Below are 19,194 nucleotides of genomic sequence, written 5' to 3' on the forward strand. Positions count from 1 at the left end.
TTTATGAAAATAGATGCTCGATTACGAGAAGCATTTCCAGAGAAAAAGAATTGTCCTTTTGGTGGTAGATCCATCATCCTTGTGGGTGACCTTGGCCAACTGCCTCCTGTCAAAGATAAGCCTTTGTATGTAGGTAATACAACAGGGAAAGTCTTGTGGAACAAATTCAACATTGTTGTCACTCTTGACACAATCTTTCGCCAACAAGGGAATAATGAGAAACAATCTTGTTTTCGTAGAGTCCTCAATAACATAAGAAACATAGAACCTGTTCTTGAAGATTGGGAGTTTCTTATGTCATGGGCTGATATGAGGTTGCATCCTAGAGAAAGAGATTTATTTAATGCAGCAGTTCACATGTTTCCAACAAATAATTTGGTCTCCTTCCATAATAGGCATATGTTAAAATCATTAAATTCTCCAATTGCGCGATGTGTTGCTAAGCATTCAAGGTGTTCAGAAATCAGTGATGTTAATGATGATCAATTGGACCATGAAGTTTTATTGTGTCGTGGTCAGCGTGTTATGTTGACATGTAATTTATGGGTTGAAGCTGGCTTGGTGAATGGTGCACTTGGTTTTGTTAAGGATATATTCTATCTGCCTACCTCTAAGCTACCACAACTTCCAATGTTCACAACTGTTGTTTTTTATAAGTATGTTGGTGTTCCATTTGATGCAAGCAATCCAAACATTGTCCCTATCACCCTAGTGATAAGAGGAAATCAAAAACAAATTCCTTTGAAGATGGCATGGGCTCTTACAATCCACAAGTCATAGGGATTGACTTTCGAATGAGTGTCAGTTGATATCGGGAATAAAGAGCACAAAGGCCTTACCTTCACAGCCATATCAAGAGTGAAATTAATAGATGGTTTACTCATCGCATCACCTTTTTCTTTCCAATGTTATGCCAAGATGAAATATAGCACATACGTTACAATTAGGAAGAAGGAAGAGGAGCGATTGAAGTCCATATCACTATGAAATACAACTAATAACATTGTGACCTTCTTTATAGTATGCTTTTTGAATTGCTTTTATCATTTTCTTGATTTAATTTTAATATAATAATCATTTTCATATATTTATTCGATTAATAAATTCATCATATTCATAGTAATATTTGAGAAAGTTGTTTACATCGTTTTTCATGTTGTTCATTTTACTTGTTTATTTTTTTAAGTGCCTTTTGCTCTTTTATTTGCAACAGACCATTGAAACATAAACAATGAGTTATATGAACCAATCAATCCAAATCATTTCTATAACTGGTTCATATTGATATTAATATTGTGGATTCGTATTACATCATGAAATGAAAAAATGGAGGTTTTGAATATTGGCCATCACAATGGCCAATATTCATTTTTTGAATTGAATATTGGCCATGGTCTTATTCTATTTCTACAGTTTTTTCTATTGCATTTTGAAATGAGGCTTATATTTGTAGAAATTTTTATATCGTTTGGTTCATGTAACACTAGATTGTTTTTTTCATGTAACACTATAACATTAATTTTTTTAACATAAATAAAAATGGGGTGTTATGTTTTATGTGTATATATATATATATATATGCTTATTTATTTGTGCATGTTTTTATTGATTTTGCTTTTGTTTTTGTGTCTTTCAAATGCAGATATGGACAATAATGATGTCCATTATTATTCCAAAACAATACAGGATATTGATGGAGCTATAAGCTTTCTTTCCTATCTTCATAACAAGTTTGATAGAAAACATGGGTTCCACCCTGCATTTCTTGATGATCATATTCGTGAGCTAGATCAAACAAAAATAGACGTAAAATACTTGAAACATGTGCACCAGAGGGAGTCTGGGAGGAGAACAAGAAGGAATCGGTTTGAAAGTGTTAAGTATCATGATCATTATCCTGTTGATTTGAATTGGTGTTGCTTTGGTCATCGATTTGGTTGTGTTTTGGAAGAGGCCGCTCCATAGATGACTTTTGAAACATTGTTTGAACTTCAATTTTGTAGTGGAATTATTCGATGTAAAGAAAACAAAAAATATATGTTAAGACTCAATGTTATTTCTGTGGTTGCAATGTTGGTTAAATTGATTATTTTAAACACTAATGTTGTTTTATGTACAAAATTGTATATCTCTGGTCTTAAAATGTCCTATTATGTTGTTCTTCTTTAAATCCAATGTGTGCAAGTTAGATGTAGTTTTTTCATTTATGTTGCTTTGCTCCAATGGGAGTGCTACTATTTTATATCTTTCTCTTGCATCTCTGATTGTTGTGGTCTTTTGTGTAGATCCCTTCACTTTGTTCACGTCTTTCATAAATGAAAATATTGTTTACATTTATAATATTATTGTTTGGATTTCATGTTATAGGTGTTTATATCAATATTTTTCAGATTTATACTATTAATACGTTCATGTACTGATATCAACGTATTTATGGCTTAAATTTTATTTATGGTTTATAATGTAGTGATATAAGTGTGTTATTATTAATATAATGATGATTTATCACGTTTTAGTGCTTTATGCTTTGTAATGTCATTCTTATATTGGTTTTGGTTTATGTTTTTTATTATTTTTTTGTGTTATAGCATTTTTTATGTTTATATATTGATGCCATGGATTTAGGGCTTAGGTTCGGTTTACTATTTCCTTGGGTTTATAATATTAAATGATTAGGTTTATTTGTTCTTTAAGTTTGTAATATTAATAATTCCTTCGGTTTATCATTTATTCCCTTTGTTTTATTAATCCCCAATATTAAGGTTTAAATAATAATGCTAAGGTTTAATATTAATCCCTTACATTTACAATGTTTATTCCTTCAATTTATTGACGTGCTACTTTCATAATATTAGCAATCCCTAGGGTTTATTGATCCATTAGGTTTATAATATTCATAGTCACATGGGTTGATCAATCCGTTGGGTTTAAGAATTTAATTCCTATTAACACCTTGCAATTTTTTATCTTTTTGGTTTCTAATATTTTTCCTTTGGGTTTATTAATTTCCAATGGTTTATAATATCAAATTATTTGTTTTTTTCGTTCTTCAACTTTTTAATATTAATATTTCCTTGGGTTCATAATCCCTTGAGGTTTTAGTGTTAATCCCTTGGGTTTATTATTCCTTTGGGTTTATTATATCAATCCCTTGGGTTCATTATTCCCTTGGGTTTATATTATTAGTCCCTTTTGTTTAATAATATTGCCTTAGGTTCATAATCCCTTGGGGTTTTAGTATTAATCCCTTGGGTTTATAATATCAATCGCTTGAGTTTATTATTCCTGAGTCAAACATGGTTTATTATAATGTCGAACATGGCCCAACATGGAATTGTGATAGGAATTGTCTCAATATGTAAATCAATGATGGTCGATCATGTTTATTTTAATGTTTATAATATTAGTCCCTTGGATTTAATATTATTCCCTTGGGTTCATAATCCCTTGGGGTCTTAGTATTAATCCCTTCATTTTATTATTCCTTTGGGTTTCTCATATTAATCCCTTGGGTTTATTATTCCCTTAGGTTTATAATATCGATCATGGTAAACCATTGTCAATCATAGCCAACCATGCTTGAATGTCACATTGTGACAAGGATTGTCTCACCATGAAAATAAATAATAATCCCTCGGGTTTATTATTCCTTTGGGTTTATTATATCAATCCCTTGGGTTTATTATTCCCTTGGGTTTATATTATTAGTCCCTTTTGTTTAATAGTATTCCCTTTGGTTCATAATCCCTTGGGGTTTTAGTATTAATCCCTTGGGTTTATAATATCAATCACTTGGGTTTATTATTCCTGAGTCAAACATGGTTTATTATGATGTCGACCATGGTCCAACATGGAATTGTGATAAGGATTGTCTCAATAGAAAAATAAATGATGGTCCATCATGTTTATTTCAATGTTTATAATATTTGTCTTAGGGCTTATATATGTTGGGTTTATAATATTAGTCCCTTGGGTTCATCACCCTTTGGGGTTTTAGTACTAATCCCTTCATTTTATTATTCCTTTCGGTTTCTCATATTAATCCCTTGGGTTTATTATTCCCTTAGGTTTCTAATATCGATCATGGTAAACCATTGTCAATCATAGCCAACCATGGTCAACCATGCTTGAATGTCACATTATCACAAGGATTTTCTGATGTAGGAGCATTCAACCCAAGGAAAATCATTGTACCTTAGTAGACATAGTGGGTCATGTGTTTTAGAGAAGTTAGTGTACTAAGTGTTGAATTAATGTAATATTAAGCCTTCTGAGTGGGTAGAATAGGAATCAATTAGATGTGTGAGGTTGTTTGTAAATGCTCTCGAATAAAGGAGAACATGAGTGGTTAATAATGATGAGAGTGTTTAAAGTCAATTATAACTCTCTAAGGAGTTTCATGATTCGAGAAACTAGAAAGAGTTCTTAGGAATTAAATGAAGTTAGAAGTGGACATAGAGGATTTAGGAGTCAGTTCAATAGATTTAGGATTGGAACTAGAATTAGTTCAAAAGAGCCTTTCTAGTATAAATGTAAGTCTATGGGTAGAGTGACAGAGGGAGGCCACTAATATTCGAGATCAGGCAGAGAGACAGAGTCTCAATATGTAATCATTGGTTTTTATATTTATATACGGGGAATTCAATCCTAAATGTAAGTGTGTGAGTTGAGTATTGATTGATGTATTCAAAGATCTGCATAGTTTATATATACAGGCAGAGTCGAGGGGAGCACAAAGGAGAAGAACGAGCCAGAGGTTCATAATGGATCTTTGAATCCATTGAAGGATCAAGAAATGATCTAAGATGACATCGATCAAAGGAGCATGAGAGGTTAAGACAAGAGGAGTTGCACAGCAGAAACAGTGAAGAACGGGAACCTTTGAAGAAACCCAAAACCATAGAAGAACTAAAGAAATGGCGTAAAAACCAAGTGAAGAAAGGAACAAAGAGATGAGGTGCTAGTGCACAGGAGCCGTTGGATCTAACAGATCAACAGACGAGATTAGATCACATAGAATAAAGCAGAGTTATTAATTATCTCATTGGAGGAAGGCAAAGGAATGAATGAACCCTGGCCTTAAGCAACTGTTGATTGCGATCAAGTGACATCAAGTGTGGACCATTGGATTAGGAAGAAGATCAATGGCGGAGATTAGTTCGCATCGGAATGAATCAAAGAGTAAGCATCAGCCGTGAACCAATGCGATACGCTATAACGATATGACGATAGCCGATGATCGGGGATCGGGTCGATCGGAGATCGGAGAATGGAGAGCGCAACGGAAAGGCGATGGACCAAGAGCAAACCCGATGAAATTTATAGTTGCAGGTCTATAATATTTGAAGTCCGGCTTCATGGTTTGGAGCAGGTTTTCCTTTTTATTCTCGTGTTTCCCATATTTTCCAATAGAATGAATGGTCTGGGTTTTTAATGTGAAAGTGCCAATAATGTGTTCCGATAGTGTGATCGCATATCAGGAAAGTGGAAGGAGTGTGTAATGTGACCCGCGAAAGAGTGATACCCTGATTGCGATAAAGGTAAAGCATTGATATCTGTGCAAAGGCCGTATTAAGGCAGAAAGGTATGTTTTAAGCGCATTTCTGTTATGAAAGGGTTATAATAGAAATATAGCACCGATAAAGGGTTTTCATGTGTTAAGTCTAGTATAACCAAAGTTTATAAAGTGAAGGTTTAATGTGCGGTCTTAAGGGTTAATCAAGGTTTATAAGGGTGAATGAGTCCCAATAGAGGAGATTGAAAGTCTGGGCTATTGTATTGAATAATTTCGCATATGAAGTTTATTAAGAAAAAGGTCCTTAACCATTGATGGTTGAAGAGTTTGACTCCTTAGAGAGTTAAATTCCTGGGACAAATGTGTTTATGCATTTTACATGCGTACTGTGGTGTAAGCGAGGGGTAACCCTGGCATCATTTTCGAACCAGTAAAATAAATGATGTTTATTTTAGTGTTTGTAATATTTGTATTTTGGTTTATGAATGTTGGGTTTATACTATTAGTCCCTTGGGTTTAATATTATTCCCTTTGGTTCATAATCCCTTAGGGTTTTAGTATTAATCCCTTGAGTTTATTATTCATTTGGGTTTATAATATCAATCCCTTGGGTTTATTATTACCTCATGTTTATAATAGCAATCATGTTAACCATGGTTGAATGTCACATCGTCACAAGGTTTGTCTCACCATGAATAAATCATGTTTATTTTAGTCTTTGTAATATTTATATTTGGGTTTACAAATTTTGGGTTTATGATATTAGTCCCTTGGGCTTAATATTATTCCCTTGGGTTCATAATCCCTTGGGGTTTTAGTATTAATCCCTTGGGCTTAATATTATTCCATTGCGTTCATAATCCCTTGGGGTTTTAGTATTAATCCCTTGGGTTTATTATTCATTTGGGTTTATAATGTAAATAAGTTGGGTTTACTATTCCCTTAGGTTTATAATATCAATCATGGTCAACCATTGTCAATCATAGCCAACCATGGTCAACCATGTTTGAATGTTGCATTTTGACAAGGATTGTCTAACCATTAAAACAAACCATGTTTATTTTAGTGTTCACAATATTTATATTTGGGTTTATCAATATTGGGTTTATAATATTAGTCCCATGGGTTTAATATTATTCCCTTCGGTTTATAATCCCTTGGGGTTTTAGTATTAATCCCTTAGTTTTATTATTCCTTTGGGTTTATAATATCAATCCCTTGGGTTTATTATTCCCTTAGGTTTATAATATCAATCATGGTCAACCATGGTTGATTCTCACACTGTGACAAGGATTGTCTCACCGTCAAAATAAATCATGTTTATTTTAGTGTTTGTAGTATTTATATTTGGGTTTACCAAATTTGGGTTTATAATATTAGTCCCATGGTTGAATTTCACATTTTGACAAAGATTGTCTCACCACGAAAATAAACCATGTTTATTTTAGTGGTTGTAATATTTATATTTGGGTTTACCATATTAGTCCCATGGTTGAATGTCCCATTTTGAAAAATATTGTCTCACCATGAAAATAAATCATGTTTATTTTGGTCTTTGTAATATTTACATTTGGGTTTATGATTGTTGGGTCTATAGTATTAGGCCCTTGGGTTTAATATTATTCCATTGGGTTCATAATCACTTGGGGTTTTAGTATTAATCCCTTGGGTTTATTGTTCATTTGGGTTTTAGTATTAATCCCATGGGTTTATTGTTAATTTGGGTTTATAATATCAATCCCTTGGGTTTGCTATTCCCTTTGGTTTATAATATCAATCATTGTAAACCATTGTCAAGCATAGCCAAACATGGTCGATCATGGTTGAATGTCGCATTGTGACAAGAATTGTCTCACAATCAAAATAAACCATGTTTATTTTAGTGTTTGTAGTATTTGGGTTTACCAATGTCGGGTTTATAATATTAGTCCCATGCTTGAATGTCACATTTTGACAAAGATTGTCTCACCATGAAAATAAAATATGTTTATTTTAGTGTTTGTAATATTTATATTTGGGTTTACGAGTATTGGGTTTATAATATTAGTCCCTTGGGCTTAATTTGTTCACTTAGGTTCATATTCCCTTGGGGTTTTAGTATTACTCCCTTCGGTTTATTATTCATTTGGGTTTATAATATCAAAATTTGGGTTTTTTATTCCCTTAGGTTTATAATATAAATCATAGCCAAACATGGTGAACCATGTTTGAATGTCGCATTGTGACAATGATTGTCTCATGATCAAAATAAACTATGTTTATTTTAGTGTTTGTAGTATTGATATTTGCCTCTACTCGATGTGAAGTATATAATATTAGTCCCATGGGTTTAATATTATTCCCTTGGCTTCATAATCCATTAGGTTTTAGTATTTATCCCTTGGGTTTTAACTCTCATTCCTCTCTATTCTTCTATTCCTTTCTAATATTATTATGAGCTATTCTTATTATTAATTAATATATATTAGGAGTTTATATAATTATTATAATATTAATATAATATTTATACAGTAATATATATAAATAATCTAGTTGTTAATATTTATATAGTTATTAATAATCCTAAACACTGATAATAATTAACCCTATGTATACAAACCCTAAGATAAATATTAAAAATACTAAAGCCTAAGAATCATAATAATAATAATAATATTATGAGTTTATATTATTATAATAATATTAATAAACCCAGAGGTTTGTAATGGATCTTTGAATCATTGAAGGATCAAGAAATCATCTCGGATGACATTGATCAAAGAAGCATGAGAGGTTAAGCCAAGGGGAGTCACGCAACTGAAACAACAAAGAATGGGAACCTTTAAAGAAACCCAAAACCATAGAAGAACTTAAGAAATGGCGTAAAAAACAAGTGAAGAAAGGAACAAAGAGATGAAGTGCCAGCGCACAGGAGCTGTTGGATCTAACAGATCAACGGACGAGATTAGATCACAGAGAATGGAGCGGAGTTATTAATTATCGAAACGGAGGAAGACAAAGGAATGAATGAACCCTGAACTTAAGCAACTATCGATTGCGATCAAGAAACATCAAGTGTGGACCGTTGGATCATGAAGAAGATCAACGGTGGAGATTAGTTTGCATCGGAATAAATCAAAGAGTAAGCATCATCCGTGAACCAATGCGATATGCGATAGCGATATAGCGATAGCCGATGATTAGCGATTGGACCGATCGGAGATCAGAGAATGGAGAGTGCAACGGAAAGGCGATGGACTGAGAGCGGACCCGACGACATTTATAGTTGCGGATCTATAATATTTGAAGTTTGGATTGATGGTTTGGAGAGGATTTTCCTTTGTATTCCTGTGTTTCCCATATTTTCCGATAGAATGAATGGTCCAGGTTTTTAATGTAAAAGCACCAATAATGTGTTCTGATAGTGTGATCACATATCAGGAAAGTGGAAGGAGTATGTAATGTGACCCACGGAAGAGCGATACCCTGATTGCGATAAAGGTAAAGCATTGATATCTGTGCAAAGGTCGTATTAAGGCAGAAAGGTATGTTTTAAGTGCATTTCTGTTATAAAAGGGTTATAATAGAAATATAGCGCCGATAAAGGGTTTTCATGTGTTAAGTCCAGTATAACCAAAGTTTATAAAGTGAAGGTTTAATGTGTGGGCTTAAGGGTTAATGAAGGTTTATAAGGGTGAATAAGTCCCGATAGAGGAGATTGAAAGTTTGGGCTATTGTATTGAATAATTCTGCATATGAAGTTTATTAAGAAAAAGGTCCTTAACCATTGATGGTTGAAGAGTTTGACTCCTTAGAGAGTTAAAATTCCTGGGACAAATGTGTTTATGCATTTACATGCATATTGTAGTGTAAGTGGGGGTAACCCTGGCATCATTTTCTAACCATGAAAATAAATGATGTTTGTTTTAGTGTTTGTAATATTTATATTTGGGTTTACGAATGTTGGGTTTATAATATGGATCCCTTGGGTTTAATATTATTCCCTTGGGGTTTTAGTATTAATCCCTTGAGTTTATTATTCATTTGGGTTTATAATATCAATCCCTTGGGTTTATTATTACCTCATGTTTATAATAGCAATCATGTCAACCATGGTTGAATGTCACATCGTCACAAGGTTTGTCTCACCATGAATAAATCATGTTTATTTTAGTCTTTGTAATATTTATATTTGGGTTTACAAATTTTGGGTTTATGATATTAGTCCCTTGGGCTTAATATTATTCCCTTGGGTTCATAATCCCTTGGGGTTTTAGTATTAATCCCTTGGGCTTAATATTATTCCTTTGGGTTCATAATCCCTTGGGGTTTTAGTATTAATCCCTTGGGTTTATTATTCATTTAGGTTTATAATGTAAATAAGTTGGGTTTACAATTCCCTTATGTTTATAATATCAATCACGGTCAACCATTGTCAATCATATCCAACCATGGTCAACCATGTTTGAATGTTGCATTGTGACAAGGATTGTTTCACCATCAAAATAAACCATGTTTATTTTAGTGTTCATAGTATTTATATTTGGGCTTATCAATATTGGGTTTATAATATTAGTCCCATGGGTTTAATATTATTATAATTTTTTATTATTATAATAATAATACAATATAATTGCTATTATTTTTTTTATAATTTTATATTATTATATTATTTAAATAATATAATGATAATCTAATATTATTATGAGCTATTTTTATTATTAATTAATATATGTTAGGAGTTAATATTATTATTATAATATTAATATAATAATATATAGAAATAATATAGTTGTTAATCTTTATATAGTTATTAATAATCCTAAATCTAATATATTAGCCATATTGAAAAATGTGGTTATATATATGTTTCATATACGCCTAATCACATTGATAAATGTAATTATACTAGTAGATAAATTTGAGGGATGAGCAGCTGCGGAGATGAACCATCAAATTGGGGTTTGAAAAAACTCATAGTTGTAGAGCTCGCTCTAGAATGAGTGGAGGAATGAATGTAACTTGATGAGCAGAATGACGGTGTGTAGTTACACTGCAAAAAGACCTCAAAGCATTCCATCCATTGATATCGAGCCCTAAGGCATGTGCCATTAGTGAATGGACACGTCAAGATATCCGTAACATTTCCACACAACATATCCAATACAATACAGCTCATTAAAGATCCAGCTTGATCTATAATTAATACTCAATAAACCATAATCGAATACCATAACATTGGGTTTGATGATTCATATAAATTTTGTCCTGCAATGTGTCAACATGTGACAAAGCCTTTTCTAAACATAAAAAAGAATTGCACGTAACCTTTGCCGACACAAACACGTTTGGAAACCAAGGAATGTAAACCCTCATATTAGGGGAAGAATAATCCGGTGTATAGCCTGAACCTCTATCATTACCAAGGTATGAATGGGTATGAGTGTAAGTATTGTAGTCATAATATATGATAATAATAGGACACTCCTTGTTTCAAGTTTGCTATATAGATTATATAAAGTTTAAGTTTGGCCACAGAAGCGAAGTGATAAAGGGGTTACTTATTCCCATATTTTATATATAAGATGTATTTAAAAGGGAAAAGGAGAATTATGTATTACATACATAAATATGTAATCCTCGAAAAGTCCACACTTAATGAAGGAGTAGAAATAGTCTAACAAGTTGAAGGGAAAGGAAAAAGCTTATCACTTCTTTTGAATTTGAAGCATGAAGTTCTATGAATGTAGCTAACTCAAATGAACTCATTTGATTTCCTTAATTAAGAGTGGTTGTCTTTCTAATAAAAAATAAATAAAATTAGTTTCTTATACTATTTAATAAGGTTTATGAATAAAATTCCATGTTGAATGTGAGAAGTGGTATTCGAAGAAAGTTTTAAAATTAAGGCTTTGAGCCAATCATAAATTCCATTTAAGCTAACAATCTTTTTTTTCTTGATACACAGTTAATACCAAAAAGGAGGAATTGACATAGAAGAACCTCATGGAAGAATCTATTGAAGGTATCCACATTGGTGAAGATGAAATTTATGTACATTTAGGTCAGCAAGCCCAAGTTCGCATGAGGAATTGTTTAAAATGATGAAAGAATTACAAAATGAAATAGGGTCAAAACATGGAGTTGAATTACACTTTTTGGCAAAACGAAGGCATGTTTTGTTGAAAAACGGATGGTCAATCAAGCAATTTTTGCACTTGATCAAGTTGTTGAGGTGCTTAAAAATAACTTGATCGAGCATTTAAACAAACTCTTGATTGAGTTGTTTTCTAACCTGAGTTAATAGATTGATCAAGATTTATAGCTCAATCGAGCAATCTTGACTGAAAAATATAGCTAGATCGAGTGTTATTTCTAATTCAAATACCCCAACCACAACGTGTGCAAGTCATTTTGCTCGGAATGCGAGAGGAACAGGAATTTGATGGAAGATTTCTAAGCTTGACCAAGATGGAGGAACTTAATCTAGCTACTCATAGACCCCAAAAACGACCCATAGGCATCGAGGTACGTTTCCTGACATTTTTGTCTTTTTTATTTAATTTTTTCTACAAAATAAAATAAATAAATTTGAAAAAAAAAACTAACATATAAAAACTAAAAAAAAATCATGAAAACTACAAAAACTACCAAGAAAACCATTGAAAACCACAAAAAACAACCTAAAAAATCAGGAAGAAAACCTTTGAAGACCAAAAACAACTTAGAAAACCATTAAGAAAGCCTTTGAAAAGCACCAAATAAAACAATAATTTAGGTTTTTTTTTTGCATTGTATGCATTATTTGCAACATAAACATGTTTATTATTATTATTTTCTATGCTTGATTTTATTTTTAATTGTTTTAAGTTTTAAAGTTTCTTTTGGATTTTTGTGAAATATACTTTTTTTTAAGTGATTTTTTTTATTATTAAAAATGCATTTTAAATTTTAAACAAATTTGATCAAAAAAATGCCCAAATTTTTTTTAAGGCAAAAATTAATTAAACCATAGAACTCCAATAAATAAATAAACTAGGAACTTTAAATTGACATAATGAATATGGCTTCTCATGGTGAACCTCTATTAAATCAAATAAAAAATTTTATTTCATTTTTTTGAATTTAAATATATTTATATTTTAAATATTTTTTAATAATAAATATTGCAATTAATTTTATAAAATTAATTGTACTTAAATAAAATATTAAGTTTTTTTCCAATGGAAAAATCATAATATTTCATTATGTGTCCATGATCATTTCGAATCAAGCTATGTCAAAATATAAATGGCCAAGCCATTTCCTGTACATATTCACACTGTTTGTCTATATAGCAGCAGAATTGGATAAAACTATAATAAAACAACAAAAAATATATATAGTTAGGGCCTTTCCACTCTATAGTAATCCTGGTTTATATGACCTGTGGTGGTATTGGTAGAAATCTGCTCCTGGCTATTCAGAGATTATCCACAGGCCTTAGGTAGTAGCCGCTAGCCCTCTTTGGAAAGTCTGTCAACATCTTCATTATATTCCCCGATGTTCGAGCCACTTTAGCTGCTGCCCTGGCTCGAGTGAGAGGTGAGGATGGGGGACCCAAAGAGTTGCCTGTAGATTGTTAGACTGGTTAAGATGGGATCGCCTTCCAAGATGTTGTAGGTACTGCAGATGGAGTCTTCCTACCATCTTTCAAAACCCAACTAATCAAGCAAGGTAGGCCTCAGTCCCATACTGTACGTCTCGACACCGCTACGGATGGCACATCCCCTAGTCAAACAACTTTTCATTTGTGGCTTTCATCGCATGCATCAAGCAGCCTTCCTTTGCTTGCATTAATGATGCAGTAGACGAAGCAAAACACAATAGCAGAGCAGGGGCAGAGCAGAAAGCGTAGAGGCACTAAGGATATAAAGTTATGGCAGGAAGTTAGAGGGTGAAGAAGAAACTGCATTAAATCACTTTTTATTTTTCGAGGTCTGGCAATCTCAATTTTGACAGATCTGGATGAATTTGGGTTTTCATTAACTGGTTGGGATCGGCCCATCGATCTGTTCGTTCAATACCTGATCACGTGAATCCTTCAATGGTAAAGCCTCACCTTAGTGGGGCCGATCATCAGTGGGTGTAATGGGTGTGAATACTTTTTAATCTTGAATTGATATATAACAATTTAAAAAGTATTAATAATAAAAATAACTAAATACATGAATAGAGGAGAGAATATTAATAGTAGAAATATTCAATGTGTGTACATATATAAAGAGAGAGTATCACTCAAAACTATCATAGATTAATCTAACTCTGGATCTACCCAGAGCTAAGAGAAAGCAAATCTCTTGAGGTCAAACTTTTCTTCAAATTCTGCACTCAAAAATAGCTCTGCATATTGAGAAATTTGATGACCCTTGATAGATCCAAAATTATACATCAATAGTAATATATTAATTAAATATAAATATAAATATAAATATAGCAATTTTATAATATTTATATAAATTGACATATTTTTTATTTAGTTGAATGCAAAATTTAAATATTAATCATTTTTTAAAATTTAATATATCAATTCAATTAAATTTAAATGAATAAGATAACCATAATTTTTAAAATCATGGAAATAATTTTTATTAATTTTAATTTTATTTAAAATCATGAAAATAATTTCTATTAGTTTTAATTTTATTTAATAAAAATTATTAATTTTAATTTTATTGAAAATCCTGAGTTTTTTTTATTAATTTTTATTTTATTTATATTTATTAAATATAGAAAATTAGAAATTTTAAACCTTTTATTTTAATACACAATATTTTAGTTTTTCACTAAAATTCATTCTTTTTAGTAACCTATTAAACTCATTGAGAAATATATCATTTCAACCCTCAGAAACAAAGTAGAATGTAATAAGCTGAATATGAAGTCATAAATATATCATTTCAATTATTATAACAAGATACAAAATAGTATTTAAATCACAATATCAATAATTATTGGTGGCAAATAGCACTGCTGCCCAGCATTAATACTGCTATCGTCAAATTCCAATTTCTTCAAAATCTTACTACCTAGATACCTCACAACACACTGACTATCTATGGATATTGCTTGACATAATTATTCAAATACGGGATTTAATCTCTTATGGACAATTTGACCTAATTATGTGATTTATTCTATTGTGCACAATTCAATGGTCATTTATGTAGGAATCTTACATCGATTTGAAACCGCCCCGGAAAAGAACCTGTAATTCTGAATATTAAAATATATTCATCCTATTTCAGATGTTAAAGTGTATCATATACTGCTTACATATTACCACAACTATACTCCAGAACAACTCATAAATGTGCGAATCTAAAAGTGATATGAACAGCAGAAAAACAGACCCATAATTTTATTGTAAAAATAATATTAAAATGAAATGTAGGAATTCTTTCTGTCGATCTCCGACATGAAACATGTATACCTCTTTGGATTCGGAAGGCTTCTGGGATGAAGCATGCAGAACTTTGTGCACTAAAGATCAACTTATGTATGTAAACATGAATATCTACATCGATTTTAACGGTTTCTGAGATGAAGCATGCAGATCACTAACGATAAACTCACGTATGAAGCGTAAGTTGCTTCACTTTCTTGTATGTATATATGCGTGCAATACAAACAAAACAGCATAGATTAATGGCACTGAGTATGGCTAAAAGTCCATAAAAATAGTCCAATCTACTCCTATTTAAATTGTTCCCTAACCATCCTTGATGCCTTCCTCCTTTACTTACCTTCTCAACTATGGTGATGACAGGACTGCCCAGAAAACTCGCCACTCCCAGAATACTCAGATAGAACGCGATACCCAAACTTCTCATGCTATCAGGGACTTGATCATAGAAATATTCCTGCAATCCTATTAAAGTAAATACATCTGCTATTCCCGAAATAACAAATTGTGGAGTTAACCAGAAAACACTGATAGGGATTGTGTCTCTGGGGCTGTCAAGCAAGCCGTGTGTTTTTGCTACATGTATCCTCTTCCTTTCTGTTACAGCTGCAGTCACCATGCTCAGAACAGAAAAGAACATGCCAATCCCAATTCTTTGGAGAACAGTTATTTCTCGTTCCTTTCCGGTTATTCTTCTGGTCAGTGGTACAAGGAAACGATCATAAATAGTTACAAATACAAGCCCACAAAGTGGGGAGAAGACCACAAGAGAAGCCTGGGGGATCTGGAAATGTGAACCTAGGTTTCTATCCATGGTGCTACCTTGCTTTATGAACAAAGATGTGCTCTGTGTTACTGCAACCATTCCAAAGATCAAGCAAGAGAACCAGATGGTTACCATCCTTAATATAAGCTTCGCTTCCTCTACTTGAGTTACTGTGCAGATCTTCCATGGGTTTAGCTCCGCATTTCCCTGTGTATTAGTATGCCCCTGTGAAGAGGCCGGCACCATTATGGCTGCTTTGTCCAAAAACCTAAAATATATTGTCAAGCAAAAGCAGATATCCAAATAAGATCGTTAATTGTTTATACGCAAATTGGCATGGCTTGATAGTTATATTAAACTGACAATCTATTAATACCTCTTTGCCTTTGATATTTTTTAGATTAACAAATCTTCACCCATAGAAGGATCCTGTCTAACATAAAAATCTATGACTTACTGAAAATTGTTTGTGTGTGACAGCAGCTTGTGACTTGATTTAATGGATTCCGTATCCTGCTTCTCATAAAGCAAGCTCATATCAGAAGGCATGCTGATGTTTCTTTTTCTTATAGCGGCAACTAAAACTTGAGCAATCCGAGTGATGGGGTTGCCCGCAGGAACTTTGTGTCTGTAAAATGGCGTCCCACAGAAAAAGCAAACAGTGGCTATACCCATGGCCACGGTGAGGATCCCAAATCCGAATCCCCAGCTTATATTCTCCTCCACGTAGGAAACAATTGTGACTGCTAAGATAAGGCCACAGCCGACACCGAAGTACCAGAAATTAAAGAAGGAATTCTTCTTAAGCATTTCGGATTTATCTTCCTCATCGAACTGATCTGCACCAAATGCTTCCACAGAGGGCTTATTGCCACCTGTACCCAAGCATATCAAATACAGAGCCAAGAAAAAAACACCAATCTGGGTAGTCGTTGCTTTGCTGCATATTCCAGATTCACATTGACTAGGTGGCTTTAGGGTTGAGAGAGACACTGATAGCGTCAGCAAAACTAATCCCTGAAACAATAATTTATACAACAAAGTAAATCATCATCGAAGAAATTACATAATGATGAAAAATACATACAACAAGCTTATAAGAATATTCAGGCGTATAAAATTTTGAAGCTTTTACCCTCACCAAGAGATAAACTATTGAGGAGACGAGGACCATCCAGTAACGTCCACATTAGGCGTCTGCTATGAAGCCCCCTACAAGGGGTGTAACGCACGAGACACCTACCCAGTAGTTCACATTTTTAACGGAAGTTGCCACCCCTTGGTGCAGGACCGTTGTCAGATAGATAATCAAGTTTGATGCAATCCCAAGGTACGTGAGACTCTCGCAGATTGCAACTACTGCAGAACCGCACAATGTAATTAGGTATGCAATTCTCAAGCCTATGTTATGACAAGTAAACATATTGTAAAAAGTTACCGATGATGAAAAGAGAAGCCTTCCATCCACCAGATTTTGTGCGCAAAGCGGGCCTTCCTCTCAGATCTACAGATCCATCCTTAACCCATTCTAATGGTTCATCGTTTCTTCCCATCTCTGGTTGCAATGATGTCTTCCAAAACTCCAACCATTCCTCTAAATGTTGAAATTTCATGGCTGTACCAATTCCTAAAGACCAGCTTTTGTATCTATGACGATGAGTATTTTGATGAAGCCCCGCTCCTTGCAATTTTCGTCTCTGCTTCCTCTGGTTTATAGTTCTAATGGATGTGATTGCTCTATTTTTAAATATTATAATTGTTGTAATGTTTTATTATTCTGGTGAGTTCACGGACTTTGTGACCACTTGACAATCTCCAAACAAATAGTCTGCACCAACCTAAGAGTCAAAATGCAACCATGTACAAGTACATTTTGCCCATGCTCTCTCATATACATGTACATGCATACATAGATATAAATGATAAAGGCATCAGAACCTGTATGCCTATAGATAAATAGATATGTATGCAAGGGTCTAGATAGATATGTATTAGAGGCCGCTAAGATGAAACAAAAGTCCTAATTTTTATAGCTACAAATATATTATATAATAAGTTTTATTTTATTTTATTGTAAAGTTTTTTATTTAGTTGTTTTAGGCCACTTGAGTTGGCTTCCATAGGCTATAAAATTATTGAAAAATGTAATTATGTTTCATGAACTTTGTGACCACTTGAGAATGTCCAAACTAATAGTCTGCACCAACCATTCCTCTAAATGTTGAAATTTCATGGCTGTACCAATTCCTAAAGACCAGCTTTTGTATCTATGACGATGAGTATTTTGATGAAGCCCCACTCCTTGCAATTTTCGTCTCTGCTTCCTCTGGTTTATAGTTCTGATAGATGTGATATTCCTAAATATTATAATTGTTGTAATTTTTTATTATTCTGGTGAGTTCATGGACTTTGTGACCACTGGACAATGCCCAAACTAATAGTCTGCACCAACCTAAGAGTCAAAATGCAACCATGTACAATTACATTTTTCCCATGCTCCCATATATATCTACATACAGACATAGATATAAATGATCAAAGGCAATCAAAACCTGTATGCCGATAAATAGATATGTATGCCAGGGTCTCGATAGATATGTATTAGAGGCAGCTAACATGAAACAAAAGTCCTAATTTTTGTAGCTACAGATATATTATATAATAAGTTTTATTTTATTTATTTTAAAGTTTTTTATTTAGTTGTTTTAGGCCAATTGAGTTGGCTTCCATAGGCTATAAAATTATTGAAAAATGTAATTATGTTTCATGAATGCAGCTTATAAATGGATAACCTTATAATTTGAATATGTGTATAACAAGTTTTTTAATTTTTGAAAAACTAAACCAATTTCTTATATCATTATAAAGAAACTTCAAATTAAAAAACAAAAGCAATTTCATATACGAAACTTCAAATTAAAAAACAAAAGCAATTTCATATATCATTATAGGAAACTTCAGAGTATATATTTTTAAAAATATTAATTATTTGTAAAATGAATTTTTATTATTGTGTGAGATGCTTTTTCATTTAAGAATTTATAATTGGTTAGATATAAAAATTTATATAATTTTAGTTATTAAATTTAATTGAATATAGAAATTTATTTTACAGTTTAGTATAAGATATGTGTAAGTATGTCTGTGTTTTATTTGGACTTGATATATGTCCTTTAAAAATATTATTTAAATTATAACAACATCAATAATCTCATTAAGGCTAAGTGGTAAAAATATTTCACTCACCCTCAAAAAAACATAATCTTATATCAGCTTTATAAAAAAATAAAGTAGTTAAAAGTTATATATATATATATATATATATATATATATATATATATATATATATATATATAATTAATATTTTAAGTCATTTCACTTTTTCATATATTCAAAAATACAACATAAACAATGATAAATTACAAGTGGTATATATATATATATATATATATAGAGAGAGAGGGAGAGAGAGAGGATCAATTTGTCATT

General features: G+C 32.3%; 1 protein-coding gene across 1 annotated transcript; it reads right to left on the reverse strand.

Moving 5' to 3' along the window:
- Positions 1 to 15,022: 15,022 nt before the first annotated feature.
- Positions 15,023 to 16,530, reverse strand: LOC149247607 (protein NRT1/ PTR FAMILY 5.7-like). Its single transcript, XM_089455908.1, has 2 exons — positions 16,163 to 16,530; positions 15,023 to 15,973 (listed from the first exon to the last, which is right to left on the reverse strand). The coding sequence occupies exons 1-2, from the start codon at positions 16,513 to 16,515 to the stop codon at positions 15,106 to 15,108; spliced, it is 1,221 nt and encodes a 406-aa protein (XP_089312034.1). The 5' UTR covers positions 16,516 to 16,530; the 3' UTR covers positions 15,023 to 15,105.
- Positions 16,531 to 19,194: the final 2,664 nt, after the last annotated feature.

The sequence above is a fragment of the Pinus tabuliformis genome, chromosome 7, assembly GCF_031772625.1.
Source record: "Pinus tabuliformis cultivar Carrire ecotype Pingquan chromosome 7, CPIR1, whole genome shotgun sequence".
NCBI lineage: Eukaryota > Viridiplantae > Streptophyta > Pinopsida > Pinales > Pinaceae > Pinus > Pinus tabuliformis.

Excerpts from the sequence above, each read along its gene's own strand:
- LOC149247607 (XM_089455908.1), bottom strand. The coding sequence starts at position 16,515 with ATGCTTAAGAAGAATTCCTTCTTTAATTTCTGGTACTTCGGTGTCGGC. Across the intron at positions 15,974-16,162 it reads TCACACACAAACAATTTTCA|GTTTTTGGACAAAGCAGCCA; the intron begins GTAAGTCATAGA and ends AATATATTTTAG.